Consider the following 25,417-nt stretch of genomic DNA (forward strand, 5'->3'; position numbering starts at 1 on the left):
TTTCACAAATTACAAAAAATTAGAGATGGGCCATTTTAATGCGCAGATAGTGTTGCAGCCATAACATTTTACAAAGAGCACTATGAGTCCACTCTGCACACTCCTGCAGGTGTTTCCACTTACTCTGACTGATTAGACCTCTGCTCAGACTGAAGATGGGACACCGGGCATTACGTGAGGTCACAGGACATGCTCCAATAAGAATGATGAATGCATGATGAGGCTAACACTGGCAGGTGCTGCAAAGGTGAGCAATGAGGAAGCAGCACACACTCATTCAAAATAAGTGAACTCTCAATGGATGAGCAGACATTTTACTCGTGAATGATTATTTCTATGAAAACACAACATTCCAAAATGAGGGTGAAAGAATTTCAATTTATGTCACAGATTCCTAAAGAAAAAAAAAGTATGTTTTTGATCATTGCAGGTCTAAAGGGACATCACGCTCCTAAAGTAAGTACGTGCCAAACTTTCAACTGACATTTACAGTATGTGCATTTAACGCAGTACATACAGTACAAACGTACTTACTGTATGTGTAGGAAAGAACAAACGTAAAGCAACTCTATCATCAACGGACAAAGAACGAGACAAAAAATGTGTTGAGTGTTTGTTTCCATCCATTTTCTACCGCTTGTCCCTTTCGGGTTCCCTGGGGGTCGCTAGAGCCTATCTCAGCTTCATTCGGGCGGAAGGCGGTGTACACCCTGGACAAGTCATCCCCTCATCGCAGGGTCAACACAGATAGACAGACAACATTCACACTCACATTCACACACTAGGGCCAATTTAGTGTTGCCAATCAACCTATTCTCAGCATTTTTTTGGAAGTGGGAGGAAGCCGGAGTACCCGGAAGGAACCCGCGCAGTCACGGGGAGAACATGCAAACTCCGCACAGAAAGATCCCGAGCCCGGGATTGAACCCAGGACTACTCAGGACCTTTGTATTGTGAGGCACAATCACTAACCCCTTTTTCACCGTGCTGCCCAAGTGTTTACCACTTTAAATCTGAATGTATTTGTATTTCTGGTTGTATGAATTATCCAAGGCTTCAAAATAACACAAATGTTTTTCTTTGTACATTAGAATGCACTAAAAGGGCATTGCATGAAACCTGCAAAAAAACAAACCAGACCTAAAATCAACACATTTATTTTTTCTTTACCAGGCACATTCTTTTCTTGAATAATACTAAACTTAAACTATACTTAAATCTAACACACACGTCATAAACAAGCTAACTAATCAGCCAACAAAACAAGGACAACTAAGTTGCTAAACACAAGATTATATTGAGTAAAATGTTTTTTTGTACGAGTCCTTATTTGTATCAGTTAAAGATGCGTCAATGATCAGCCACCAAGAGTATAGAGAAAAGATGACATAAGAGAAACTGTCCCAGTGGGCACCCGTCCTTAGTTCAACGTCGAGGTGACGTAGAAATTACGCCGCGACGTCACTCAACCATGTCCCGACCAAATCACAACCAACTGACCCCACCACACCATATGTTGCAAATCTGGTTTGTTTTCATCATTGGGGGACATCGTCGTTTCAACGTCGTTTCAACGTCGTTTCAACGTGTACAAGTCAACTTGCCAACCATTCTGCGCGCATCGGCCATTTGCGACAGTTTTCAACGAAACCGTCGCTTGATGGCAGCGTGAACTAAAAGCCAACCTTGTGCGCATGCGTGCTGAAGTACTTCCTTTCCAATCCAGCAAGCAAGACGAAGAGCGAAGATTTGAATTGGAAATCGAACTATTTCACTGTAAAGAAAACCATCGACGTCCATAAAGATTCAGGTTTGTACCTTGAGATAATACTGGTTATTTATATCGATATATTTTTGGCCCTTTCACAAGAGGGTTGCAGGAAAACGTTTATTTTGACTGTATAAACTGGACCTGAGCAAACTTTTTTTTTCTCCCCAAGCGGACAACTAACAATTTTTTTCCCCACCTGGCCAAAAGCAAACAATTGTTTTTCCAGGCTAACACAAAACAAACAATTTTTTTTGGTTCTGTACCCATTGTCTTTTACAGCCGCGCCAGTCACTGTATTAATTTACTTCCTCTTGATTTTGATCTTCAAAATACCCGTCTGGATGGCAGTTAGGTTTTTCTGGCTCATTTTAATGTTTATTTAAAATGTTGCCAGTTTATTTTAAGTACAGGTACTTATTAATTAGTTTGACTTGTTAGCAAGGCTTTGTCTCAAAAGGCAAGTCCACGGGTCGCCCATAAAAGGATCCATGTAATATTAAATGCTATGATCTTTTACTTATTTTTTTAGTTTACTGATAAGGCCAGTACTGCTATTACAAGAGTTTTTGTCAAGTATTGAAACTTCCAAATGGTTTCACTGTTGACCTGTTGGCCAACATGTATACTAAAATATATGACAATAAAATATCCAGACAGATTTTGTTTCATATGTTTTATGATTGATAATAAGACTGCACGGAGCACAGACATTTTTGGGGGTACAAAGTTTTTTCTCTTGGCACAAGAAGGCAACCAACTTTTTTTTTGCAGAGCTTACAGGAGCAAACTTTTTTTTAATATACGTCAGGAGAACAAACTATTTATTTTTCAGTTTTTGCTAAACAATCTCTTTTTTTCCAAAAAACAACATACCCTCCCACACGTTTCATCTGGTCCGCCCCTAAGTCTATGTACATGTACCACTACCGGTATATGAAAAGCAGAACGTTAATGCAGGGCAATGTACCAACGATTTCAGTTTATGCATATATGGAACGACACAGTACACTTGCTATGATACATATAATACCAAAAAGGATAATTTTTTGATAAAACATGTGCAGAAATTGGAGACAGTGGAGGAACTACTCGACCTTGACGAGTTGATAAAAACTTAACCAAGCAAGAAAGATTTGCTGGTAAGTAATTATAACATTATAATTGTGTAGCTGTTTTTACATCGGAAATATTATTGTATTTAGATTGAAATTTAAGGTTATGAAATCGTGTAGATAAAACACGTGTAGATAAAAAAGGCCCTATACTTAAATGTATATGTATGTGTTTGCCAGCCTCTTCCCCAGCGTATGCTAAACACATTCTCTTGTATATTTGCAGACAGCCAGGCTCTCAAAGATTGGTGGATATGACTTAAAGAGCTGTTTAAGCACCATCATGGACAGGTATTTTCCTCTTTCTCTACATATATATTGAAAATAGGCGATGTAAGACCCAAATTCTAATCTATGAGTGCTAGATCGGGAATTATAATAATGCAATATTCCGTACTTTTTGGCCTGCATGTATGACTTGCATGTTCAATTTCAGGCTCATGACAAATGAATTAATGTCTAATCTGAACATGAAGGGGAGAGGGGGAAAAAAATAGCTTTGCCGAGACGAAGCTGCTCGATGTAGTTACAGGTGAGTTTGTGTGTGTGTTTAATAATTACATTAACTTGATTGGGGTAAATCACATGCACTCTTAATTAATTTGTATTATTTTTGCCTGTTTACAGCTAGTGTCTTGGATACCCAGAAGGGGACCGAAACGATGGTCCATGATGCCATAAAAAATATATACTGAAATATGCCCCTGGACAGAAGGGAGGAATAGGATGGGCATCACAGGCTAAATAAATTATATCGATTGACATTTTCCATTTTCTTTGTACTTAATTTTAATTTAGCATTAACAAGATTCAGCCTGGAGCTATATATGCACTATGTTTTGTTGTCTTTAATTATATTTATATATTGGTTGATGTCCATCCATCCATCATCTTCCGCTTATCCGAGGTCGGGTCGCGGGGGCAAAAGCCTAAGCAGGGAAACCCAGACTTCCCTCTCCCCAGCCACTTCGTCTAGCTCTCCCCGGGGGATCCCGAGGCGTTCCCAGGCCAGCCGGGAGACATAGTCTTCCCAACGTGTCCTGGGTCTTCCCCGTGGCCTCCTACCGGTTGGACGTGCCCTAAACACCTCCCTAGGGAGGCGTTCGGGTGGCATCCTGACCAGATGCCCGAACCACCTCATCTGGCTCCTCTCGATGTGAAGGAGCAGCGGCTTTACTTTGAGTCCCTCCCGGATGGCAGAGCTTCTCACCCTATCTCTAAGGGAGAGCCCCGCCACACGGCGGAGGAAACTCATTTCGGCCGCTTGTACCCGTGATCTTATCCTTTCGGTCATGACCCAAAGCTCATGACCATAGGTGAGGATGGGAACGTAGATCGACCGGTAAATTGAGAGCTTTGCCTTCCGGCTCAGCTCCTTCTTCACCACAACGGATCGGTACAACGTCCGCATTACTGAAGACGCCGCACCGATCCGCCTGTCGATCTCACGATCCACTCTTCCCTCACTCGTGAACAAGACTCCTAGGTACTTGAACTCCTCCACTTGGGGCAGGGTCTCCTCCCCAACCCGGAGATGGCACTCCACCCTTTTCCGGGCGAGAACCATGGACTCGGACTTGGAGGTGCTGATTCTCATTCCGGTCGCTTCACACTCGGCTGCGAACCGATCCAGCGAGAGCTGAAGATCCCGGTCAGATGAAGCCATCAGGACCACATCATCTGCAAAAAGCAGAGACCTAATCCTGCGGTTACCAAACCGGAACCCCTCAACGCCTTGACTGCGCCTAGAAATTCTCTCCATAAAAGTTATGAACAGAATCAGTGACAAAGGAGTCCAACCCTCACTGGAAATGTGTTCGACTTACTGCCGGCAATGCGGACCAAGCTCTGGCACTGATCGTACAGGGAACGGACCGCCACAATAAGACAGTCCGATACCCCATACTCTCTGAGCACTCCCCACAGGACTTCCCGAGGGACACGGTCGAATGCCTTCTCCAAATCCACAAAGCAAATGTAGACTGATTGGGCAAACTCCCATGCACCATCAAGAACCCTGCGGAGAGTATAGAGCTGGTCCACAGTTCCACGACCAGGACGAAAACCACACTGTTCCTCCTGAATCCGAGGTTCGACTATCCGACGTAGCCTCCTCTCCAGTACACCTGAATAAACCTTACCGGGAAGGCTGAGGAGTGTGATCCCACGATAGTTGGAACACACCCTCCGGTCCCCCTTCTTAAAGAGAGGAACCACCCCCCCGGTCTGCCAATCCAGAGGTACCGCCCCCGATGTCCACGCGATGCTGCAAAGTCTTGTCAACCAAGACAGCCCCACAGCATCCAGAGCCTTAAGGAACTCCGGGCGGATCTCGTCCACCCCTGGGGCCTTGCCACCGAGGAGCTTTTTAACTACCTCAGCGACCTCAGCCCCAGAAATAGGAGAGTCCACCACAGATTCCCCAGGCACTGCTTCCTCATAGGAAGACGTGTTGGTGGGATTGAGGAGGTCTTCGAAGTATTCCTTCCACCTATCCACAACATCCGCAGTCGAGGTCAGCAGAACACCATCCGCACCATACACGGTGTTGATAGTGCACTGCTTCCCCTTCCTGAGGCGGCGGACGGTGGTCCAGAACCGCTTCGAAGCCGTCCGGAAGTCGTTTTCCATGGCTTCCCCGAACTCTTCCCATGTCCGAGTTTTTGCCTCCGCGACCGCTGAAGCTGCACACCGCTTGGCCTGTCGGTACCTGTCCACTGCCTCCGGAGTCCTATGAGCCAAAAGGACCCGATAGGACTCCTTCTTCAGCTTGACGGCATCCCTCACCGCTGGTGTCCACCAAGGGGTTTTAGGATTGCCGCCCCGACAGGCACCAACTACCTTGCGGCCACAGCTCCGATCGGCCGCCTCGACAATAGAGGTGCGGAACATGGTCCACTCGGACTCAATGTCCAGCACCTCCCTCGTGACATGTTCAAAGTTCTTCCGGAGGTGGGAATTGAAACTTTGTCTGACAGGAGACTCTGCCAGACGTTCCCAGCAGACCCTCACAATGCGTTTGGGCCTCCCAGGTCTGTCCGGCATCCTCCCCCACCATCGCAGCCAACTTACCACCAGGTGGTGATCGGTAGAAAGCTCTGCCCCTCTCTTCACCCGAGTGTCCAAAACATGAGGCCGCAAATCCGATGACACAACTACAAAGTCGATCATGGAACTGCGGCCTAGGGTGTCCTGGTGCCAAGTGCACATATGGACACCCTTATGTTTGAACATGGTGTTTGTTATGGACAAACTGTGACGAGCACAAAAGTCCAATAACAAAACACCACTCGGGTTCAGATCCGGGCGGCCATTCTTCCCAATCACGCCTCTCCAGGTTTCACTGTCGTTGCCAACGTGAGCGTTGAAGTCTCCCAGTAGGACAAGGGAATCACCCGGGGGAGCACTTTCCAGTACTCCCTCGAGTGTACCCAAAAAGGGTGGGTACTCTGAACTACTGTTTGGTGCATAAGCACAAACAACAGTCAGGACCCGTCCCCCCACCCGAAGGCGGAGGGAGGCTACCCTTTCGTCCACCGGGTTGAACTCCAACGTACAGGCTTTGAGCCGTGGGGAGACAAGAATTGCCACCCCAGCCCGTCGCCTCTCACTGCCGGCAACGCCAGAGTGGAAGAGGGTCCAATCCCTCTCGAGAGAAGTGGTTCCAGAGCCCTTGCTGTGCGTCGAAGTGAGTCCGACTATATCCAGCCGGTTGATTGATGTTACGTTGATAATTGGTTGGTTGATCTTAGGTTGAAACTGAAAGTTGAATCAACTTGGAAACATTGACGCTGATTCAACGTCTGTATTTAAACGTTGATACAACTTTCATTTTCAACCCAAATCCAACGTTATTTCAACACGGAAAAGTAACGTTGTTTCAACGTATCTGTTAGGTAGAAACTGAAAGTTGAATCAACGTTGAAACATTGACGTTAATTCAACGTCTGTATTTAAACGTTGATCCAACTTTCATTTTCAACCCAAATCGAATGTTTCAACATGGTAAAGTAACGTTGTTTCAACGTTAATTAAACGTCTCTGTGCCCACTGGGGTTGTACTCTGTAGGAGTGATCCATAGATTCATTGTGTCAATGCTATATACACACACACACACACACACACACACACACACACACACACACACACAATATATATATATTTATATATATATATATATATATATATATATAGTGTGTATGTGTGTGGGAAAATTCCCAAGACTACATCTCCACAGAACTGTTTCATGAAACAGTTCTGTAGAGATGAAGTAGTCTTGTGATACTTCCCACACATACATATTGCGCTCTACCACGGTATCGAGCACTATTCTCTGGATAATCCAATTAAGACATATATGTATATATATATATACATGTATGTAGCTACATGTATATATATGTATATACATACACCAATCAATCAGAGTTTATTTATATAGCCCTAAATCACAAGTGTCTCAAAGGGCTGCACAAGCCACAACAACATCCTCGGCTCAGATCCCACATCAGGGCAAGAAAAAACTCAACCAAATGGGATACAATGAGATATTTACATATACAGTACATGTATTTATTTATATATGTATACTCATATATGTAGATATACACATATAATTATACATTATTTCTATGTACATATTTAAAAAAAAATGTATAGACACACATGCTCCGATTTTTTGAATATCATATTGTTGATGCAATCAAGTTTTTTTTTAAAAGAGCTGAGATTGGTCAGCGTGGTATAGCGGTGGCCGCAGATCTACTTTAAGTTTTGCCCACTCCAAGCTGCGCCAACAAGAGTGACGACAACAGACAGAACCGTGTCTTAAAGACATGTCCACTGTGGCGCTGACATCGTGGGAGTAGACGCTTGATTTGTAATGTTATTCAAGATGGCCAATGCAATGCACCATTGGTTGCTATACTAGTTTGGTTGTTGGATGTATTGCTTTTTCGACTGATTATATACAATCCCAACACAAACCCTAATCCTAAACCTAACAGCAACAAAAACCCAAAAGGGACAAGCGGTATGAAATGGATGGATAGACTTCACTTCCAGTGTCGTCAACCCTGCTGGAACGTTTATAGAGTGGACGCAACTTTGAATTAGAGTGGGAGTAGTTCTGCACGACCACAGTTAGATATGCTTGCACCTTTGCAAACGCTTCTTCCTGAAGTTTTGAAGCAATGTGTAGTTTAACAGTGACCACTGTTTCAAAATGATTTGTTTTAGCTGCAACATCAAAGTGAGTGTTACTACCACTACTACACTCAGGAAAACATCTGGAAGAGAATTGCAAGTCGGTTACGCCTCCGCGTACCTAAACAAAGACTGTGAATTACTAACAAGAGGCTCACTTTGTTCGAGTAAGTCTATTGTCGAATATATATATTTAGGGGCTGCGAGCGATGCAAATAATTAGAACTCTCATATCTAGTTTGAAATTTCAAAAACGAAGACCCACTGGAGCAATTTGATGACGAAGAATAGTTCATTTTCATTTATTGCTCGATTTATTGACTTAAGAAGTATCAGCCCAGGCCTACAACTGTATTAATCTTTTTAAATTATTTGAATGCCATTTAAGGCATCCATTTAGACTTAGACAAATTTTATTGATCCACAAGGAAAATTGCTTTATACAGTAGCTCAATAACAAAGGGTGGAAATTATAATGCAGGTATAAAGTAGACTAGAAATATTCAAATGTAATGACTTTCAATGCTTTTTAATGACTTGCGGGAACCTTGATCAATACATGATCCATACTAGAGTGAGTAGATCAGTATTTTTATTTTCACAATATCATTTAACGGTATTTGTATTAATATTTACAAACTCAGGGAATGTGGAAAAGGGACTTTGAGAGCAAAAAACAAATGATTTTGAAGTAAGTAGCAGAGAGTAGTTTTTTTGTGTACTACTAACTTTGTTTTGACCAAACAATTGTATGTGATAAAAGGGAACAAGGAACTAGTTTAAATGTTGATATTGTTAAACTATCAATAGCACTGACCATGAATAAATTAAAACATTTATAGCATAAAACCCTGATTGGAACGTCCCTAATATCAGAAAGGCGCATCCCATTTTACAGTAAATTAAATTAAAGCTGCAAGCAGCGTTGGTCGGGTCTGCCTCTGGCTGCCGCCACTACTCAAGCCCTGATCTAAGTCAGACCAACATAGAGGTTTTTATTTCATGTCTCTATGACATTTCTAACAGAAGTTACATGCAATTTTGTCTGGGTTTTTTCCTAGGGGGCGCTAGAGCGAAATTTAGATTTTTAGAGTTTGGTTTTTTATTAGATGGAAATTTTCGCCAGTCCTGATGTGTGTGTACAATTTGGTGAGTTTTAAAGCATGGTAAGGGGGTCAAATTACAGATCGGCGTTTCTGGATGTTGTTGATAAATGGCTTTCGCTTTGTATAGTAGAGCTTTAACTTGCACTTTGAAGCATTTTAAATGGGTCAAATTACAGCTCAAAGAGGCAAAAATGACATTTTTTAGGTAACTTTGCGCAGGAGTTTTTTGAAGGCGCGTAAAATCAAAATGGAGCAGTAATCAAAACTCTGTTCTATACTTTTAATCAGAAGGGTTCAAACTCTCTCCTGTGTGAGTTTGAAGCCGAAACGACAAACGCGCTCAGAGGAGATAACTTTTGAAAAAAGGTGACGGGTGTTTAGAAAACTTTTATTTTGAAGGGGTAATTGCCAAATTCCTGTTGATTTTTGCTGAAGGATGTCAATAATTAAAATGTAGGTCTAAGTGAGACCTACATAGAAGTTTTTGTTTCATGTCTTTCCGGCATTCCTACTGGAAGTTACAATCAATTTTGTTTGTGTTTTCTTCCTAGGAGCAGTGTTTGCTGTTTTATATTCAAAAATTGCGCTAGAGCGAAATTTTGAGTATTGGGATTTGGTTTTTTCATTAGTTCGCAATTTTTGCCAGTCCTGATGTGTGTGCCAAGTTTGGTGAGTTTTGAAGCATTTTAAGGGGGTCAAATTACAGCTCAAAGAGGCAAAAATAGCATTTTTTGCGAAAATTTAGCTTTGAATGTGTTTTTGCAAAATTTTGGTTGACTTTTGCCCTAGAAAGTAAAATTATGAAATCTAAGTCTAAGTCAGCCCTACATAGAGGTTTTTGTTTCATGTCTCTACGACATTGCTAACGGAAGTTACAAGCTGTCTGTTTTTTTTTTCCTAGGGGGCGCTAGCATGCAATTTTAATTTTTGGGGTTTGGTTGCTTAATATGTTGGGAAGGTACACAGTACCGATGTGTGTGTAAAATTTGGTGAGTTTTGAAGCATGTTAAGGGGGTCAAATTACAGCGCAAAAGTGCGGAATAATAATAAAGAAAAAACCTTGCAGTTTCAATATGGTCCTTGGCCCATTGCCAAAGGACTCCTGTGGAGTCCTTTGGCAATGGGCCTGCGGACCCTAATAACTTGCCACAAAAATCATCCACACCTTTTATCTAGATTTGCAGCAACATGTAATACAAGCTATTTTGGTGTATTACACACTCTTACAGGAAGTTTTGTTTAAGTCTGCCAGTAATTCTGGACATTATCCCAAATTCAATGGACTGTTACTGCACAAGCAAACACTACCTCTTTTTGTATCACCACAACACCAATTACACAATAAAAACCTTTAATATCCTGAGATGGCATTAAAAAAAAGACAGTATTAAAAAAAAAAAAACTATTCTAAATCAAGTCAGCAGAAGTATTTAGTTTTAAAAATGTAGACAATGAGCTTGCATTTGTTTGGCAGTAACTGTAAACTGTGGCCATGCATGATGCAGCAGAGAATATAAAGCTGCCACTCAAAGACATTGGCAAACTTTGCTTGAGTGCAGACAAACATGTGAAACGCGCCACTCAAACCTGCGCTTGTTTAGCCGCTGGCACCCAAAGGCGTCAGTTTCATGTGTGCCAGCTGAGCGAAAGTGCGCCCATGAGTACACAATGCAGCATCACAACCTGCACCAGTACCCTCGCCGTGTCTATTTTGGCACTTTTGGAGCTTGATGGGGAAAAAATGTTCCTCTTCCAAATGGCAAGTCAAGAGCCAGACAACATATTCATACATCTTAATTAGTAATAATGACACCCACTTGCTGCCAACTGTCTGATGCCTGTGGTTGTGTTGACTAAACTGTTGACCTCTTACATCCAAATTACTCATACATTCCGGGTCAACGTGAATGACTGCTCGCTGACTGCTCTTGTTGCAAAAAAGCTAAGTATCGTTCTATCTGTGTGATTTTAACTGTTTTGCAGCTTTATTTACAACTTATCGAACATATTTAATAGTTCAATTTAACTTGCAAATCACCCGATCTCTGTCTCACCACTTCGCCCTCAGCTAGCTAGCTGCTAAGCTAACGAGGCTAGCGGAGAAAGGCAGCGCCGGTCTGAAGGAAGCTTCTCCCCCGCCACCGTGACCACCACTTCCCGAAGACAGCTGGCACCCCACTCGGCGACGGAAAGTTTCTGTGAGTATGGCTTCCTGCGCTTCGTGCACTTTACTCATGGATAGGTTGGCTTTGCTAGAGAGCCGTGTCCGCCAGTTAGAGCAGTGTAATTTCGTAACTTTAGATGTTGCGGACACATCTGCTAGCGTTAGCTGTAGCGAGCTAACTAGCCCAGCTTGTAGCAGCCCTAACCGGCCTACATGCTACGGTGTACCGGTTGAGACGCATAATAGATTTAGCCCTTTAGCTAGTCCTACACCCCTGTCTACCGGGCACCACACTTTAGTCGTAGGGGACTCCATCACCCGAAACATAAAGCTTAGCAAACCAGCCACAATTAAGTGTATTCCCGGGGGCAGAGCACCTGACATTGAAGCTAATCTTAGGGAGCTAACTCGCAACAGGTCTAGTAAACACGTACGGCAGCCTAACCGCACCACTAGTTATGCGAATATAGTAATACACGTTGGCTCCAATGACGTTAGGATGAGACAATCAGAGATTACAAAGAGAAACATAGCCAGGGCTTGTAATCTCGCCAGAAAGATGTCCAGGCATCGAGTGATTGTCTCTGGCCCCCTGCCTGGGAGAGGCAATGATGAGAGATATAGCAGATTAGTCTCTCTTAACAGGTGGCTGGATAGCTTCTGCAGACAACAGGGATTTACGTTTATTGATAATTGGCCCTCTTTCTGGGGCAAACCTGGCTTGCTGAGGAGAGACGGCCTTCACCCTAACCAGGAAGGCGCTATCCTCTTGTCTCGGAACATAGACTTCGCATTGAGCCACATTTGACTAACTGCACTAGAGCAAGCCCGGTCACAGGCAATTACAGAGCCTGCTAGCCTGGGTATGGAGTCAGTTAAGTTAGAACTAGCCAGCGCCAGGCTGGATGATCCCTGTACACATAGCAATTGTCGTAGAATAATACACAACTCACAAAATGTTTTTTCTACTGTGTCTATGACTACGTCAGAGTTAGACATGCGTTCTACTGAGGTGGCAAATTATGATGCGTTCAGTTTATCGCAGCGCCAAGTAGACAATCTGAAAATTCCCATCATATCAATTCCTAGATATGGTCGTAATTATTTTAAGTACACTGCGCATAATAAACGCAACATTATTAATATTGCTACTACGGATAATTTTATCAACAACTCCTTAAAACAGCCCACTACCTATAATATGGGCTTTCTAAACATCAGATCTTTGTCTCCCAAAACGTTATTAGTCAATGAGGTCATTAGAGACAACAACCTTAACGTCATCGGTCTTAGCGAAACCTGGCTTAAACCAGACGACTTTTTTGCGATAAATGAGGCATCCCCTCCTAACTATACGAATGCGCATATTGCCCGTCACCTCAAAAGGGGAGGGGGTGTCGCACTAATATACAACGAAAACTTTAACTTTAGTCCTAACTTAAATAATAAATATAAATCGTTTGAGGTGCTTTCTATGAAGTCTGCCACACCTCTGCCTCTGTGCCTGGCCGTTATCTACCGCCCCCCAGGGCCCTATTCGGACTTTATTAGTGAATTCTCAGAGTTTGTTGCTGATCTAGTGACGCACGCCGATAATATAATTATAATGGGGGACTTTAATATCCATATGAATACCCCATTGGACCCACCGTGCGTGGCGCTCCAGACTATAATTGATAGCTGTGGTCTTACACAAATAATAAATGAACCGACGCATCGCAGCGGTAATACGATAGACCTAGTGCTTGTCAGAGGTATCACCGTCTCCAAAGTTATGATACTCCCGTATACTAAAGTAATGTCCGATCATTACCTTATAAAATTCGAAGTTCAGACTCATGTTCGGCAAGCTAATAATAACTGCTATAGCAGCCGCAACATTAATGCTGCCACAACGACGACTCTTGCGGACCTACTGCCCTCGGTAATGGCACCGTTCCCAAAGTATGTGGGCTCTATTGATAACCTCACTAACAACTTTAACAACGCCCTGCGCGAAACCATTGATAGTATAGCACCGCTGAAGTTAAAAAAGGCTCCAAAAAGGCGTACGCCATGGTTTACTGAAGAAACTAGAGCTCAGAAATTATTATGTAGAAAGCTGGAACGCAAATGGCGCACGACTAAACTTGAGGTGCACCATCAAGCATGGAGTGATGGTTTAATAACTTATAAACGCATGCTTACCTTAGCTAAAGCAAATTATTACTCAAATCTCATCCGCATTAATAAAAACGATCCAAAATTTTTGTTTAGTACAGTAGCATCGCTAACCCAACAAGGGACTCCTTCCAGTAGCTCCACCCATTCGGCAGATGACTTTATGAAGTTATTTAATAAGAAAATTGAACTTATTAGAAAGGAGATTAAAGACAATGCGTCCCAGTTACAACGGGGTTATAGTAACACAGATACGATTGTATGTACGGCGGATACTGCAAATATCCAAAATAGTTTCTCTCGTTTTGATGAAATAACATTAGAAGGATTGTTACAACGTGTAAATGGAATAAAACAAACAACATGTTTACTTGACCCACTTCCTGGGAAACTTATCAAGGAGCTTTTTGTATTATTAGGTCCATCAGTGCTAAATATTATAAACTTATCACTTTCCTCGGGCACTGTTCCCGTTGCATTCAAAAAAGCGGTTATTCATCCTCTCCTTAAAAGACCTAACCTCGATCCTGACCTCATGGTAAACTACCGACCGGTGTCTCACCTTCCCTTTATTTCGAAAATCCTCGAAAAAATTGTTGCAGAGCAGCTAAATGAGCACTTAGCGTTTAACAATCTATGTGAAACCTTTCAATCCGGTTTCAGGGCAAATCACTCGACTGAGACAGCCCTCGCAAAATTGACTAATGATCTATTGCTAACGATGGACTCTGATGCGTCATCTATGTTGCTGCTCCTCGATCTTAGCGCTGCTTTCGATACCGTCGATCATAATATTTTATTAGAGCGTATCAAAATACGAATTGGTATGTCGGACTCAGCCCTGTCATGGTTTAACTCTTATCTTACTGATAGGATGCAGTGCGTCTCCTATAACAGTGTGACCTCGGACTATGTTAAGGTAACGTGTGGAGTTCCCCAGGGTTCGGTCCTTGGCCCTGTACTCTTCAGCATCTACATGCTGCCGCTAGGTGACGTCATACGCAAATACGGTATTAGCTTTCACTGTTATGCTGATGACACCCAACTTTACATGCCCCTAAAGCTGACCAACACGCCGGACTGTAGTCAGTTGGAAGCGTGTCTTAATGAAATTAAACAATGGATGTCCGCTAACTTTTTGCAACTTAATGCCAAAAAAACGGAAATGCTGATTATCGGTCCTGCTAGACACCGACCTCTATTTAATAATACAACTTTAACATTTGACAACCAAATCAGAAAAGAAGGTGACTCTGTAAAAAATGTGGGTATTATCTTCGACCCAACTCTCTCCTTTAAGTCACACATTAAAAGCGTTACTAAAACGGCCTTCTTTCATCTCCGTAATATCGCTAAAATTCGCTCCATTCTGTCCACTAAAGACGCTGAGATCATTATCCATGCGTTTGTTACGTCTCGTCTCGATTACTGTAACGTATTATTTTCGGGTCCCCCCATGTCTAGCATTAAAAGATTACAGTTGGTACAAAATGCGGCTGCTAGACTTTTGACAAGAACAAGAAAGTTTGATCATATTACGCCTGTACTGGCTCACCTGCACTGGCTTCCTGTGCACTTAAGATGTGACTTTAAGGTTTTACTACTTACGTATAAAATACTACACGGTCTAGCTCCAGCCTATCTTGCCGATTGTATTGTACCGTATGTCCCGGCAAGAAATCTGCGTTCAAAAGACTCCGGCTTATTAGTGATTCCTAGAGCTCAAAAAAAGTATGCGGGCTATAGAGCGTTTTCCGTTCGGGCTCCAGTACTCTGGAATGCCCTCCCTGTAACAGTTCGAGATGCTACCTCAGTAGAAGCATTTAAGTCTCATCTTAAAACTCATCTGTATACTCTAGCCTTTAAATAGACCTCTTTTTTAGACCAGTTGATCCGCCGCTTCTTTTCTTTCTCCTATGTCCCCCCCTCCCTTGTGGAGGGGGTCCGGTCCGATGACCATGGATGAAGTACTGACTGTCCAGAGTCGAGACCCAGGATGGACCGCTCGTCGGGACCCAGGATGGACCGCTCGCCTGTATCGGTTGGGGACATCTCTACGCTGCTGATCCGCTTGAGATGGTTTCCTGTGGACGGGACTCTCACTGCTGTCTTGGAGCCACTATGGATTGAACTTTCACAGTATCATGTTAGACCCGCTCGACATCCATTGCTTTCGGTCCCCTAGAGGGGGGGGTTGCCCACATCTGAGGTCCTCTCCAAGGTTTCTCATAGTCAGCATTGTCACTGGCGTCCCACTGAATGTGAATTCTCCCTGCCCACTGGGTGTGAGTTTTCCTTGCCCTTTTGTGGGTTCTTCCGAGGATGTTGTAGTCGTAATTTGTGCAGTCCTTTGAGACATTTGTGATTTGGGGCTATATAAATAAACATTGATTGATTGATTGAAATGGGCAAAGGGTCTAAACTGCGATCAGACCTCTAAAGTTCAATGGAATCTGAATTTTTCGATTTTAGAAACAAAATTAGTTTTCATAAAACTATCAACTATATTATCGGTTTGAATAACATTTGACCCATTTTAACTGTTCAATAATGGATGCCAGTGGCGTGCAGTGAACTAAACCCCAGGTGAGGCATAGATACTTTTAAAAAAAAAATGTTTTACTTAAATTCATATGTGCAGCTCTAGTCATTGTTGATTTAGGTTGCACATTAGAGTTACAGGAAAATAAAGGGAGTTATTCGCTTTCATAAAAACGTTATTATAATGATATTATGATATGATAAATGGGTCCTAAAACTATTTGATATAGTTGTTATGAAATATTTTTTGGTCCCATTTGCTTTTAGAAAAATAAATCAAGTAATGTGAGTGTATTTTACCTTTCTGTATTTGTATCTGAAGCAGCAATAGCTATCCTCCATGAAAACGTATTTTGTATGATCGCATTCATTTTGTCTTAAAGTCCAGCTAAGAGAAGTATGTAATCTTGGATACAGTATATTATCTTCCATATTAGCAGAAACATTCATTTAATTCAATTTCATTCCAAGAAATTAAACAATATTTTTGCATCTGACAAAAAACACCCACAAACGCTGGCTTACTCTAATAAAAATGCCTTGTTTGTTGTAAATACAGTTAAAAAAAAAAAAGAAAAGAAAAGATGCTGGCTTCTGCTGGAGAAACCTGTGTCTGCTAGCTTAATCGCCCCCCACTTCTCCCAGTGTGGCGAGTCAGAGTACTGCTGAGGCATTGAACTGCAAGTTGACAATGTATTGCCCCCTACCTTGAGGCAGAGGTACTTGCTGCCTCATGACCTGCCTTTTCCCAGTGGCAACAAGCATGCGCCTCCCCCTGATACACACTGTGTGTAGCCGTGGAGGAACCGCCTGTGTCTGCCTCACTTCTCGTCTGCTGCATTGTTTTGACCAAGAAACATGGAATTTTCGCAATTTTGACCATGAAAATTATCAAAATATACAGGAACCACACCAAAATCACATAGAAAGCATTAACCAAGAGAGAAATATTAAAACTTATTTTATTTTATTTCTTCGTTTTGGAACATCTCATGGTTAAGCCACCTGGTGGCAGGTGAGGCACTGCCTCACTTGCCTCCTCTGACAGCACGTCACTGATGGATGCCGTCATTATCGTCACCTGTGCACCATTGGAGAGGTCTTATTTACTTTTTTCAGTGATGTTGGAGGCACACAGTAGTGGTGATTTGAGTCAGTCCCTGGAAAAAGCAGCCCTTTTTTTGCTGCAGCTGTTACATATATTGTAATATTGTACATGACAATTGGGATTTGAATTTGAATGTACTAATGGACAACCCCTTGAGATGCAGCATCTCATTTTCAAAGGGGACCAAAGACATTTAAAATTAACACACAATAAATAAAATTGCTCCGAGGTCGGTAAGCAAAACCAGAAATAATCTGTACATTAGGTTCACCAGGTTATAACGCGCACTGTCGAGTTTTGAGAAAAAAAAAAAAAGAAGGATTTTAAGTGCGTTTTATAGTCCGTAAAAAACGATAAAAGGGCCACATTATTGTGGATGAATGTTTGTTTCCTTAAACAGATATGTTTTTTTGTTAACATGATCCTGACGTTAAAGATGTTTGATAAACACGTTAAGTGCATATATATTCCATTCTTTTTTTACTCTCATTGCTCATGCAATTTTAAACACGATTTATTTAGATTAAAATAAATTATGCCTAAACAAGATTAATGGAAATGAATCCAATCCTGGGTTTATTCTGGAATAAAAATGTTTGTCTGTTTGTGCATTAAGATCCACATTAGCAGCTTCCTAGGGTCTAAAATGTCACAATGCTTTAGCACATGGTCAGCATTAAGGCAAAAGGAAACACACATATTTATACAAAAGAAACACCACATTCAAAATTGAACAGCTCCACATCGATGGAATACAATTGTTATGCTAATTAATATAGGATCACACAATAGTCAAAAGAATGCAGCTTACATAAACGGTTTCCTGTTGGAAAACAAAAATGGCCCCCAAAAAGGAAATATTTATCATTCTTGTGTAAATATGTACATTCTTCCCAAGATCAAAAACACTTCAATGTCTTCTGCATTAAGTTAATTTGACGAGGAGGTATGGCTATGAATGTTCTCATTTATCCAGGTCATTGACATCTCAGGGCATTGAAATGATCGCAACTGGACTGTTTGGTTTGTCTGAGAAGACGTTTCACCGCTCATCCAAGTAGGCTTCATCAGTTTGTGCTCATAGACTTAGATTGCTCAAATCTAGTCTAGCGGTTGGTGCCAAAACCCCAAATATGTATACTCCAAAACCAGGAGTGTGTGCCTGGGCAAGGATGATTTCCCCCTCTTGTAGTAGGAGCATGCATCCAGTTCCATAAATAATAATAACAGAAGTGGAGGAGAGAAAAGATGACAGACGCAAAAATACTGTCGTTCCATATGTATCAGGTCTTTCTGAGCTACTCAGAATAATGTTTAACCAACACAACATGCCAGTACGCTTCAAACCAAGGAACACTCTGAGACAGAGACTGATGCATCCTAAAGACCGGACACCTCAAACCCACAAAACAATCTGGTGTATGCTATCCAGTGTAATGATGATTACACTGATTTATATAATGGGGAAACAAAACAACCACTAAGCCGACGCATGGCATAGCATAGACGGCCAAACTCTTCAGGCCAACAACAGTCCTTTGAGAACACAAACGTACAGATTCTGAACATGGAGGACGGATGGTACAAAAGAGATGTGAGGGAAGCCATCTATGTCAAGGTTGAACAAAGGAGCTGGTCCGCGACAACACCTGTTTCGCACATACAACACTGTCCTTTCAACCATTCCTAAACAACACCTGTTTCGCACATACAACACTGTCCTTTCAACCATTCCTAAAAGACTCCGACAAATAACATGAGTTAGAAATTTGTGCCATTTGGGTAAAACTGAATGGAATTCTGCCGTATGGGATTCAGACTATTTTGGACTGGTAGTAGTTGATCCACAGGGATCATTCTTCCACACAGTACATCAAAGCTAACAAAGGTAATTTACACCTCAACGACTGTCGTTAGCTTTGACAGTAGGATTGCTCAATTGCAACAAAACAGTTATTTTTCTTACTACGATAGGACAAAACCATCCTTGCCCAGGCACACCCTTCTGGTGTTGGAGTATAAATATTTGAGGTTTTGGCACCAGCCGCTCGACTAGATCTGACCAATGTAACTAAGTCTCTGAGCATCAATTGACAAAGCCTACACGGATGAGCGGCGAAACGTCTTATAAGATTTGACCGCCATAACCACAACACCAGGGGGAGCTCCACAAACCACGTTAAACCCTGATTCCGATCCAACAAAGGTCTTAACTCATTCTCTTTCTATGCCACATCAATGTGGAATGCACTCCCAACAGGTGTAAAAGTAAGTGCATCTCTATCCTCCTTCAAAACCGCTCTAAAACAACACCTCCAGTCAACTTCAACCCTTTACTAATACATTCCTCCATTCACACCCCATCTACCCGGATTGTAAATAACCTAATGTAAATAATCAAATGTATTTCTAATGTATATACTTGTTCTTATGCTATTTTAACTCACTATGTTCTCTGCTCGCTGTACATATCCTACTAAGTAAGACCTACACCAGGGGTCGGGAACCTTTTTGGCTGAGAGAGCCATGAAAGCCAAATATTTTAAAATGTATTTCCGTAAGAGCCATATAACATTATTAACACCGAATACAACTGTCAGGTTCAAAAACTGATGACATCTATTAAACAGACAAGAAGCAAGGAATTAAACAGAGACAGGAATCAATTTAGCTCAATGAGGAGAGAAACCCGTAGACCTGTACACATGTACAATTCTACGCCTCCTCGTTCATTTGGACTTTCCCAGATTACAACAACTAACTGTGTGCATCTCCTATTCTTTTTAATGACATTGTTATTCTGAAGTTAGCTATACTTTTGACCATTAATGCGACTTCTTGAACAAGTGCGTTAGAAACGGATAGATGGATTAAAATGCATGGGAATGTTTTATATTTTGAAGAATATTTTTAACACTGTGATTACCAGCGGAATTATTAAATACTTATCCTGGTAAGCAACGTCAGCTAAGATTTATCTGAGCGCCATGTGCGATCATCAAAAGAGCCACATCTGGCTCGAGAGCCATAGGTTCCCTACCCCTGACCTACACTGTTTCAATGTCCATTTCTTTGTTGATGCAATTGTTGATGACTGAAGTACTGATATCAACCAAAGCTCCTCATCCCACCCCCCACACTGTAAATAATGTAAATAATTCAATATATATGCTCTGATGATTAACTTGTGTGATGACTGTATTATGCTGATAGTATATATTTGTACCATGAATTGATTAACGTGGACCCCGACTTAAACAAGTTGAAAAACGTATTCGGGTGTTACCATTTAGTGGTCAATTGTACAGAATATGTACCGAACTGTGCAATCTACAAATAAAAGTTTCAATCAATCAATGAGAAGAGTGTCAACTGTTTGGAGGTTTATATCAAAAGTGACTGAGCTGCCGGTTACTGTTGCACTTACCATTCATCAAGACGTAAATCATTCAACTAAGAAACACTTGCCACAACATGGTGCAAGGCTGCGTGATCCATGTTTATAAGCAAACATGTTTAGATCTGTCCACAGACATTTCAACTCCAAACATACTTTATGGAGGTAATGAAAACAAGTCTCACGGATCCCACCACCCCTCTTCTTACCGTGAAATAGGCTACAGTCGTCTTTGTGACGTCTGGATTTATGGCCTGGTAATTCCCCCTCTGGAGTAATTTGGCTGGTACATCTGCAGCTTAGCAGCATTCCAGCAGGGCTCCTCTGTGCTGTGAAGTCAAAAGATGACTGATTGATTGATTGTATTACTCACTTATAGCATGGCTTTAGCAAACTATTGCAGGAAACCTAATGTGATCCAAACATTGCAGACTGAAGTGCACTTCATGTTCTATCAAACAGGGAGCAATGTTTCTTCTGCTGTGATGACCACACATCCTAACTCCAAAGCTGACAGAAACAATATAAGTTGTGATATGGTAAATGGGTTGTACTTGTAAAGAATTTTTCTACCTTTTTTAAGGATCTCAAAGCGCTTTTATACTATTTCCACATTCACCCACACATTCACACTGATGGTGGGAGCTGCCATGCACGGCGCTAACCAGGACACATCAGGAGCAAGGGTGATGGGTCTTGCTCAGGGACACAATGGACGTGACTAAGATGGTAGAAGGTGGGGATTGAACCAGTAACCCTCAGATTGCTGGCACGGCCACTCTCCCAACTTCGCCACGCCGTGTCCTAATGCAGTGGTTCTCAAATGGTGGTGCGCGTACCCCTGCGGGTACTTGAAGGTATGCCAAGGGGTACGTGGGATTTTTTTAATATATTCTAAAAATAGCAAGAATTCAAAAATCCTTTATAAATATATTTATTGAATAATATTTCAAGAAAATATGAATTTAACTTCATAAACTGTGAAAAGAAATGCAACAATGCAATATTCAGTGTTGACAGCTAGGTTCCATAAATATTGATGTTAAAGACTTCTTTTTTTTGTGAAGAAATGTTTAGAATTAAGTTCATGAATCCAGATGGATCTCTATTACAATCCCCAAAGAGGGCACTTTAAGTTGATGATTACTTCTATGTGTAGAAATCTTTATTTATAATTGAATTACTTGTTTATTTTTCAACAAGTTTTTAGTTATTTTAGCCTGAATACTGTGCATTCTTAACACTGTTGAAAGTGAAAAAACCTTCAGTCACAAAGTGTATTTTTATAATATTAGACAATAACAATAGATGATAATGAGGTCAGGCTGTAATGTTGATTTTGTCCAGCCTGATAACTCGCAATAATCATCAAAAATGTTAAAAATGGTGTATGATTCCGTTTTTGTCTAAAAATTGTGCCAACATGTAGAATGTAATCCCTTTTTATACAATAGTCACATGATTTATTTTTACATTTTCAGTTACTCCTTTTACTCTATGAACCAATAACAATAAATTATTATTCATCCCAACAGCAGAAGCATGCATGACAATAATAAAAATATCAGGATATGTATAATTGTTAAAACCTTACTAGATTATTGCTTGAATCTGTATTTTTGAATTACACTTTTATGTCAAATTTTGCTTCATTATTTACAAATTTATTTTGAATCCCTCTAATTATCCATCCATAATTTTCCCTCCCAAGGTCGCAGGAAGCTGGAGCTTATCCCATCTAGGGATAGGCGCATTGGCAACACGTAATTGCCCGTCTAATTATGTTAACTTATTTCATTTTCTTATTATCATTTTAAACTACCGGTATTCTTATTTTTTAATTTTTCATATATAATTACTATTGTTGATAATACAAATTTTATTTTTGTATGATTGTTATTTAAATATTAATTGTTTTTAACCCATTTCATTCTTATTTCGTTGGGACATTCTAGTCATACACCAGCAAAAATAAAAAGATAATACAAACAATGGATAGTCTTATGCGTAATATTTTAAAAGAACATTTATCGTTTCCTTGCAAAATGTTTTTGGTTTCCCCCTTAAAAAAAACATTTAAAACAAAATCTTAATACATTTTATTTGAGAACATCAAGTATTGTATTTTCATGACTATTTTCTTTGTAGATTGTCACTGAAGGCATCAAAACTACTGTATAAATGAACACATGTGGCGTTATGTACTTAACAAATAAAAGGTTAAATAACTGAAAAGATGTTTAATTTATGTAATATATATATATATATATATATATATATATATATATATATATATATACACTTATATATATATATATATATATATATATATATATCTTAATAAGATTATCCAGAGAATAGTGCTCGATACCATGGTAGAGCGCAATATATGTATGTATGTGTGGGAAAAAAATCACAAGACTAATATATGTATGTATATATATATGTGATGAGTTCATGCAAACTTGTGTCTTTAACTGTAGTTTTTTTTTGGCCTTGTGGTTAGAGTGTCCGCCCTGAGACTGGAAGGTCGTGAGTTCAAACCCCGGCCGAGTCATACCAAAGACTATAAAAATGGGACAAGTCGCCTCCCTGCTTGGCACTCAGCATCAAGGGTTGGAATTGAGGGTTAATTCACCGAAATTAATCCCGAGCGCAGCCACCGCTGCTGCTCACTGCTCCCCTCACCTCCCAACATGAGGATGGGTCAAAGGCAGAGGATAATTCCACAACACCTAGTGTCTGTGTGACTATCGTTGGACTTTAAATTTTTAACTTCAATTAATCAGTCCAACAAAACATCCATTCATCAATTTTCTACCGCTTGCCCCGTTCGGGGTCGCGGGGGGGGGGGGGGGGGGGGGGGCTATCTCAGCTGCATTCGCAGGGCCAACACAGATAGACAGACAACATTCACACTCACATTCACACACTAGGGCCAATTTAGTGTTGCCAATCAACCTATCCTCCGGTGCATGTTTTTGGAGGTGGGAAGAAGCTGGAGTACCCGGAGGGAACCCACGCAGTCCCGGGGAGAACATGCAAACTCCACACAGAAAGAACCCGAGCCCGGGATTGAACCCAGGACAATACACAATAATACCATAAAAATACAATTCCAAAACCAAACCCGACCCAGCAACATTCAGAATTGCAATCAACAGAGCATTTGAGAGGACACACAGACATGACACAAAATAATCCAAAAGTAGTCAAACAAAAGTGACTATCAACAACAGTATTCTCAATATTATTGAGAATTCCAACATAGCAGTAATTAGAAATCCCTCATTTACATTATCATCACAGCCATTGATAAAAAATATAATAAAATAATAAAAACATTTAAAAAATAAACAAAAGCGTCACAGTGGCTTATACACTTGCATCGCATCTTGTAAGTGTCCAATATTTTCCGCAAAGATAAAATAAGTCATATTTTACAGGTTCATTTTGAAGTAAAATTAATTTCAAATAATGAATCCCATATTCAAATATATGACTCATTATTATCTGAACTAAAGGTTAACTGTAGCTGTTGACCATACAACAATGTTATGACTACTTCCACCGTCTAACTGCAAGAGTTGAACTCATTTATGTTGATAGTTGTTTAGTGCATTTGTTTCTTTACGGAATGGTCATGATGTACACTCGTCTAAATGAGTTGGCGTCCGTGCCGTCTGTCCTTCTACTCTTGTCACCTGTCTGTTCACCTGACACCAGACGAGTGGCCGCTATCAGAGAAACAATAGCTTCCACATAGAAGCAACTAAGGGTCGGTGGCACGTCTGACACCTAATTTATGTCGAGCACCTATTTGGATGAGCTAACTATGCAACAAAAGAGTCCTGTGTTGGGGGATTGGGTGGGGTCTAACACTCTGAAGAGCGAACCATGACATCTGGCCCTCGGTCCATCCACCAAGTTCATGCCAGCTGACTAAATAGGACAGGATAAGTAGGTTTTTCTTGAAAAAAAACACCTCTTCCATCTGCTGAATTTCTCCCCAAACAAGTTTGTCAGTAACTACCTGAGGCCATCTCAGCCACAGACGCGTGCAGAATGACACTGATCCCTCTGCTATGACGCCCATCCATATTTAAAAAGGCGTGCAGCTGACCTTTTAAAGGGCACCGTGGCATGTTTAGGCTCTCGGAATCTTACGCAACACATTTGTCGGATATTTCCTCAAATTACAGCAATATGATATAATGCACGCGCAGCTCAGAAGGAAGGCACTCGGGTGACACGTGCCAATGCCACAAGCTGCCACCTTTGTCATCTGATCCAGCAATGAATGACTAAGGATGACAATGAGTGTGCCAATTAGTTTATCAATACAACAGGTGACAGCTACGTAAAGCCCTATTACAACTTATCTTCCAAGGCAGAGGATGAAATATTCATCATGACGCAGGTTGTTAGTGTGAGCGTCTATTTTTTGCCTCATTTTAAATCATCTACAAGACTTGTCAGTGCACTTACAGTGGGGGAAAAAAGTATTTGTCCAGCCAACGATTGTGCAAGTTGTCCCACTTAAAATGATGACAGAGGTCTGTAATTTTCATCATAGGTACACTTCAACTGTGAGAGACAGAATGTGAAAAAAAATCCAGGAATTCACATTGTAGGATTTTCAAAGAATTTATTTGTAAATTATGGTGGAAAATAAGTATTTGGTCAACCATTCAAAGCTCTCACTGATGGAAGGAGGTTTTGGCTCAAAATCTCATGATACGTGGCCCCATTCATTCTTTCCTTAACACGGATCAATCGTCCTGTCCCCTTAGCAGAAAAACAGCCCCAAAGCATGATGTTTCCACCCCCATGCTTCACAGTAGGTATGGTG

The 25,417-nt window shown here is 41.1% G+C and overlaps 1 protein-coding gene and 1 long non-coding RNA gene across 4 annotated transcripts in view; one reads left to right on the forward strand and one right to left on the reverse strand.

Moving 5' to 3' along the window:
• LOC133559229 (rab11 family-interacting protein 2) overlaps positions 1-25,417 on the reverse strand; it is a 74,596-nt gene that overhangs the window by 14,340 nt on the left and 34,839 nt on the right. Inside the window, exons 7-8 of one of the 2 annotated variants that reach the window (XM_061910786.1) lie at positions 20,775-20,894; positions 17,098-17,141 (exon numbers count right to left, since the gene is read on the reverse strand). In XM_061910786.1, coding sequence (XP_061766770.1) covers positions 17,113-17,141; positions 20,775-20,894 — 149 coding nt within the window. In that variant the 3' untranslated portion in view covers positions 17,098-17,112. Of the gene's footprint in view, positions 1-17,097; positions 17,142-20,774; positions 20,895-25,417 lie in introns of those variants that run through there. The other variant, XM_061910785.1, reaches the window with a different exon arrangement.
• On the forward strand, positions 1,703-3,646 carry LOC133558797 (uncharacterized). 2 transcript variants are annotated; one of them, XR_009808002.1, is made up of 5 exons: positions 1,711-1,810; positions 2,836-2,910; positions 3,110-3,174; positions 3,320-3,415; positions 3,511-3,646. It is a non-coding gene; the product is annotated as an uncharacterized LOC133558797 (long non-coding RNA). The 2 variants fall into 2 exon arrangements; XR_009808003.1 differs by lacking the exon at positions 2,836-2,910 and having other exon boundaries at positions 1,703-1,810.

Source organism: Nerophis ophidion, linkage group LG09, assembly GCF_033978795.1.
Source record: "Nerophis ophidion isolate RoL-2023_Sa linkage group LG09, RoL_Noph_v1.0, whole genome shotgun sequence".
Classification (NCBI taxonomy): domain Eukaryota; kingdom Metazoa; phylum Chordata; class Actinopteri; order Syngnathiformes; family Syngnathidae; genus Nerophis; species Nerophis ophidion.